Consider the following 6811-nt stretch of genomic DNA (forward strand, 5'->3'; position numbering starts at 1 on the left):
TTTCCAATGTTTTTACACTTACCAGGTCACTGCAAGCTTTGCAGGCACTCCACCAAATGTTGTATTGCTAAACTGTTTAGACTTGGAATCAATACGTTTCTTCCCATTCTCGAAAACACTAACTAGAAAAGGAAGGGATAAGCTGGCAAACCTCTAATCAAGTGTGAGACCTGTTGTCCCACCACTTTTTATTCCTCTCATCACCTTTAGGATCTTGAATATATAGCACTGGTCTTTTTCCCTGATCCCAAGAAATCTTGAAAACAAATGCGGTTTGTTTTGTTAAAAACCACAAAGGCTCTTTGCTATTGGGTTGTTGGACCCTGGATAGGCCGTCACCGTGTCGATCTGCTCCCTCCGACAGGTGGCTCCAGTGATTAAAGCCAGAATGATGGAGTACGGGACCACGATGGTCAGCTACCAGCCCTTGGGAGACAAAGTCAATTTCTTTCGCATGGTCATCTCAAATCCCGCAGCAACTCATCGAGACATTGACTTCCTGATTGAAGAAATAGAACGCCTTGGACAAGATTTATAGTAACCCAGCTCACTAAGCCGTTTCAGTTCTCTAAGTAGACAATTAAGTTGTCACCAACTGTGCAAATGTATTTGTAGTTTGTTCCAAAGTGAGTCTTTTTCTCTATTGTGGTGTCAAAGTAGAGTACAGTTTAAAAATCAAAAGACATTGCTCCTTTTAAAAATCCTTTCTTAAGTTTAGAAGACCTCTCTAATAATCAGTGACGAAAGGCTGCATTCTAATCAATGAGGAAGAGCTCAACATTGTTATAAATTCTTCCCTTACTTTTAATATAGTGTACAAATCAAACTTTATTTTCATTTCAAAGTACTAGGATTGAATAGTGCCAAACTGCCCCTACGAATCAGAAAAGGTTCTTTGGGGTGCAGTGAAAGGGATAAAGTAGCTATAAATGTATGTTGACAAATAAAAACTCTTGCCTTTTTCATAGTATTAGGAAAAAAATTTCTAATTTACCTATAGCAACATTGCAAATGTATTTAAATACATATAATTTTACAGAAGGAAAAAATATATATTAAAAAGAAATCCTATTTTGTAACATATAGATTTTTATTTTATATGGGTTATGCAAACTGCAGGGGCAGATATAAACACTAAACCAGTTTTTTTTTTTTCTTTCTTTCTGTTAATGGAGACATAATAAAACACGTAGCAAAGTTATTTCGGAACATAAGCCCACAAAATCCTTGAAACGTATGATGCCTTCTTTCTATACATGTTATGGCTTCTCACATCTCTAAAGTTAATATTTCAAAACAAACACAAAGAAGACTGCAAGCTCTTTAAAATGGTTGAGCAGATCAATTACAGTAGCAATAAGATTCTCTTCCCATTAAAGTTTTCCACGCAGTTTACCCTGAGCAGATCCGCTCCGTCAAGCCTGATAAACCAAGCTTGGTCTTAGATTAAATAAGGCTGATCTTGTCTATTTTGCTTTCCCACTCGGCCTGCTTTGAACAGAAGTTTGAGGATGATTCTCAAGGCGTCTTCTCACACAGTGTTCTTTTATTAGGTGATTTGGATTAATTAGGGAAAATAAAAATGAAATCTAATAGGACCGAACAAAGAGGAATGGAATGCACACCCAGAATGTGGTGAGCCCAGAAACTTAAACTCATCCTTGGGGGAAGAGAACTCTGTGTGAGAAGAATGACATCTTCCTGGAGGCCGCCTTGCTACCATCCCAAAAGGAGTAATTGACCTCCTGGGTAATTGCTTATTCCCATCCCCACCCACGAAAGTGTCTCCTACGAGGTTCCCTGTCACCAGCATGCCCAAATAATTTCTTCATATCCCATGGGTGGTTATTTTTCTCCCATAAAATGAGCCCCTTACCCTAGATTTTGAGACATCATCTTAAGACCTTCTTTTATCCACCTCCCATCAAGATCCAAAGTGCCCAGAATATGCAGAGATGATTAGATGCTCAGAACTCAAATTAATATTTTGAAAACATCTTTCGTCCCCCTACAAATGTAGTTGCGAGGCATGAGCTGACAAAAGATCTCACGGATAGTAGGAGGGTTGTGGATCGATATATGCAGACACCAGGTACAAATTGAGAAACATTCATCCTTTCTGCATGGAGCAGTTAATTCTGCAGTCTAGAAAAACCACAGGTATGCAATGGAGGGAAGAGGCCCCTTGTCCTTCTTGAGATAGAAATCCCTATAATAAAAACTCAGGAGCCCACCATCTGAAATCGACCTGTGTTTGCTTTTACACTATTGCTCCCATGTTATATACAAAAGCATCCTTTAGCCTACTTGATACAAACATGGCTTCGTATGGCTTTCTGTCTAGAAAGCAAATAGATTCCCTGTGATAAGTAGAAGAAAACTCTTCTTTTTATGTACCCCAGCAATTCATGAGGAGCAAGCCTCCATTCTAGACCTTGTCTAATTGCCGATCATCCTTTCCCTTCCTAGAAATTGGCTGTTGAGGATAAGCAAACAGCTGCCCATCTGTTCTGAGCCTCAGGCCAAATGGCCCCAACCTCAGAGGCAGAGACATCGATTTATCAAACCCGCTATTCTGCTTGGAGAAGATGGTGGAACCCAGTGCCCTGATCTGGGCCAACCCCAATCTATTCCAGGATGCTTAACCCTTATCCCTCAGGACATAGATTCTGTATCAGAAGCTGCTGCTTTTTAACTCAACTGTGACAGAACTTAAAAAGGAGAAACATTTGTGCCTGCCTATGAAATTCCAGCAAAATATAGATTGTTTCCCCCTACCCCTGCCCTTTCAGGTCCTTCCCCAAGGTTACTGGGAGCTTTGCTCAGTCTTGTACAGGGAAATCCCAACCAACCATCGCTCAGGGAAGGAGGCAATAGTTCCCAAGAGTGTAAGATGCGTTCTTTGAAATTGGTCTATAACCGATTCAGAGAGAAGAAAGGGAGGAAGGAAAGAAGGAAGGAAGGAAGGAAGGTTGGTTCTTTTGAGCATTAGCTCAAATTCCTAGTGCCAAAAGCCTTTATTTGAGTCCATTCTTTTCAAATTTTAGAAAGTTTGGTTTTAGCTTTAACCAGAATTGACATGGTCATTTTCATTTATACAGCAATATTGTGTTTATTATTTTTAAATACTTGAAAAAAAGTGCAATGTGTCTTTATCCCACCTGAGATGTATAAATGATACCGACTTCACGTGATGTCCTAAGGGTGTGCGGACAGGAAGGGAAACCGAGTGTCTGTAGCTCTGCTGCCTTTATCTACTGACCGTGCTGTCTCGTCACCTCGGGCTGGGGCTGTGCACTTTAGACCTGAACCGTACAGTGTTGCAAACCAATGTGCTGCTGCGAAAGCTTGTGCAATATATCGTTGATGCGTCCTTTTCCGTGCGGTAGCTGTAGTGACCTTCAATATTACAAGAACCGCGTTCTCCCCGTCGCCCTGCGCCTTCTGCTAAGCTGCGCCCCTCGCCTCAGTGCTCATAGACCACCCTCCCTCAGCTAAGCCCCCTCCCCACAAACCTCCGTGGAGAATTGTGTGAGCTCACACACCTGTGAGGTGACCCCTACTTCGACTCTGAGAATGGAAGAAACCAGCGACAGATGGTCACACACTGTCCAAGTGGCAGGTTCTGAACCTCCTGGGGCCCTGGGTTGGGGCCACTCCTTGGGCTGTGGGTGGAACCAGCCCAGTTTAAATATGGCAGCAGGAGAAGGGAGCAGGGAACCTAAAAGGGTGTCATCTCACACATGCCCTCCCGTCTTCAAATGCTAAGTGCAAACACTGTGTATCGATTAGTTACATGCGCCAAAATACTGTCCCCAATTGGTGTTTCCAGAAGACAGCAGTTCCCCAGCATCCCTTCATTAATAAAGACAGAAAAAAACAGATAAAAAATATAAACTTGTGGCAACCCGCTCTTCTTACCAAATAGGAACTCGTGAGTGATCAAAGTATTTTATCTGTGTTGTCTCTCTAAATCCAAATAAAATGTGTGAATGTGGACATGCCTTGTGCTTTCTATGCTTGTTTCTGACTCTTGAGTGTTGTGGATTTAGCTTTTAATGAATTGCCCTAAAAAAAAAAAAAAAAAGGCTCAGAACTCTTCAACCATCATGCAGTTCAGCATGTCTTTGGGTCTTTGTTGGGGGAAAATGTTCTTATTTCTGCAGTTGCCCCCTCCTGGAGCTCTGAAAGATTTTATTTCACCACATGGGTTCCTCCATCCATTAGATGCAATTTTTAAAAATATTTTATTATGGAAAATTTCACATCCACACAAAAGTGGAGAAAATAGTATAGTACATTCCCACGTACTCTTCACCCAGCTGCAACATTTACTGATTCAGGGTCAATCTTGCTTCATCCATACCCCCACCCTATTCTCCCCCCAACCCCACACTATTTTTATATCTCTCTCTAAAACATAGGGAGTCTTTTTTATTTTTAAACATACCCCAGTACCTTTATCACAGCTAAAACAATAATAACAATATTGCCATAATGATATCATCAAATAGTGTTCTCGTGTCCCCAGCTGTCAATTTTACAGCAAAACCTGGGCCCTGGGCCCACAGCGACCCCCGAGATCCAGTGAGATTCAGGCGCACAGCAGCATGCTGCAAACACACACCTGTGCTGTTGGCTGGTTTCCACTGTGTCATCTTTATTTCTGGGTCTCTGCGGGTTGAGTTTTGGGGGTGTCATGTGTTCAGGGACTTTTCCTCCAGCTGTTAGAAGTGAGGGGTGGGAGGTGGGGGCAGGTTAAAAACTGGAAAGCCATAGGAATTTAATTGGGGGAGTTTATCCCTAAGGGATGGAAACAGCTGCAGGGGGTCGAGGGGTGGAGATAAAAGGGAAGGGGCAAGAGAAGATTTCTAGCTAATTTCAAAACTGCCTATAGAGGAACCAATGGACAATAGTCAAATGCCCATTCCTGCCCATTCCTGCCTGTGCTCACATTCCCTGGAAAGCCCTCCCCATCCCTCCTCTCCGTGGAGAGCAAGATTGGCAAGGGTCCCCTGCGTATTCTAGAGACTACCTGGGTTCAAATCCCAGCCTCTGCCACTGAGCCAGTGTGGAACCAACCTGAGTCTCCAGTTCCCCGCCTACAGCAGGAACCTTCTTCATGAGGTTTTTGCATGGATTAAATCTAAAATGCACATGTGCCACTTAGCACCCAATAAGAGTGAGGAGGGCGATTCTCCAGGAATTCTGTAAACCAGCCCGAGCCTCCTGCTCTGAGACTCCTTCCTGCACACCCGCATCCTCTGCAATCCCCGGCTCCCTGCCCTGATCAGCTGTGCTCAGTCAGCACCTGCCCCACGAGTTCAGACTGGAAATGTCACCTTTCACATCATCTTCTGCTGTCCCAAGGTAGGTTATAAGCAGAATCCGTTTCTCAGGCTTCTCTCTCATCACCCCTCCCTCACAAGCTTCTCCGTCATCTCCAGCCATGTCCCACCAGTAGAAGGCCCTCCATCCATACTCATCCCCGGATCTCCCGCCAGTTCCCCCTGTGATCTTGGTCAAGTCAACCGATGTCTCTCGGCCTCAGTGTCCTCGGCTGAGACAGGAGGGGGTGGATGGGTGGAAGAATGTAGGTGGAAGATGGTTTAAGGTTACAGACCTCTAAATGCATAATTAGCTCAGCTAACCTTGATTGAGGGGCTACCATATATCAGATGCTTCCATGTATTAATCCGGCTCCTTCAGCTGACACCAAGTACATTGATGCACGGGAAAATGTAGTGATTTTCCAAAGTCAAATGGTGCCTTCACAGCACAAACAGCATTTTCTTCATTAGTTGGTACAAATGGAGGAGGCTCAGCACCGCAGCTCACCACCCCGGGCGGCCCTGCCTGCCCCTGTCACCCTCTCTGCCCCCGAGTCCTGCGTTAGGACCCTTGCTTTGCTGTGCCTCCATCTGGAACATGCTGCCCCCGGATTTTTCCACTGCTGGCTCCTCTTCTCAGTCGGGGATCGCCCGCTACACCGCGTCCTCCAGAAGGCCTTCCCAGGCCAGCCAGTCTGACTTTCTTTACTCTCCACCAGGTCACTGTGTTTCGTTTCCTTCATAGCAATTTTTTTTTCACCATTTATTTTCCCCAAACTTCCAGAATGCCCCAATGGGAGACAACAATCTGAGCAATTGCTCTAGCCAAAGAAATTGGTGATTAAAATCAGAATTTTCTCCTAGTCTATAATTTTCAAAGTAAGGAAACCCATGCCTCCCATTTTACCAACTTAGTAGCTATAATTACTAACACTTTTGAGTGCTTGACTTTCTCTGATCACCCCACCTCAATTAGAGTTTGACAGTGGCTATTGCAAGATTCTTTACATTTTATCTTGGGCTTCTTACACATTGCTTCTGGGAGTTTAATTTTTTAATTTAACTTTTGAGCTGGCTAAAAGAACTGTTGCCTGCTTCCATGAGGTGAACCCAACTAACTCTAAATTTACACTCAAGATGATGCTCACTTTATCTCGATTTTTACCATCTCAGACAACTTCGAGGTTCTGTTTGTGTTTCTGTTAAGAGGGCCAGAGCAGGTAGTTCTTCTAATTTTTTGCCTATTAAATACAAACACAAACATAGGTATGAACACATATGACATATACACATACACACACACACAAAGACACATACAAATACGTATAGCAATGTAGATTCAAGTATACACATATCGGTTTTAATGTATGGACTTGGAGGTCTAACAATCAAAATTTAATTTATTCCAATTATTGACACAGAACAGGAGCAAGTGCTCACCAGATGATCAGTAGTTCAGAGCTCAAGTTTCAAGAGAGCTG

At 43.4% G+C, this 6811-nt stretch overlaps 1 protein-coding gene across 2 annotated transcripts in view; it reads left to right on the top strand.

Moving 5' to 3' along the window:
• GAD2 (glutamate decarboxylase 2) overlaps positions 1-3999 on the top strand; it is a 77263-nt gene extending 73264 nt beyond the window's left edge. For both annotated transcript variants that reach the window (XM_037837891.1, XM_037837892.1), the window contains one exon: positions 365-3999. In XM_037837891.1, the coding sequence (XP_037693819.1) occupies positions 365-538 (174 nt within the window). In that variant the 3' untranslated portion in view covers positions 539-3999. The remainder of the gene's footprint in view (positions 1-364) is intronic.
• Positions 4000-6811: the final 2812 nt, after the last annotated feature.

This window comes from Choloepus didactylus, chromosome 5, assembly GCF_015220235.1.
Source record: "Choloepus didactylus isolate mChoDid1 chromosome 5, mChoDid1.pri, whole genome shotgun sequence".
Classification (NCBI taxonomy): domain Eukaryota; kingdom Metazoa; phylum Chordata; class Mammalia; order Pilosa; family Megalonychidae; genus Choloepus; species Choloepus didactylus.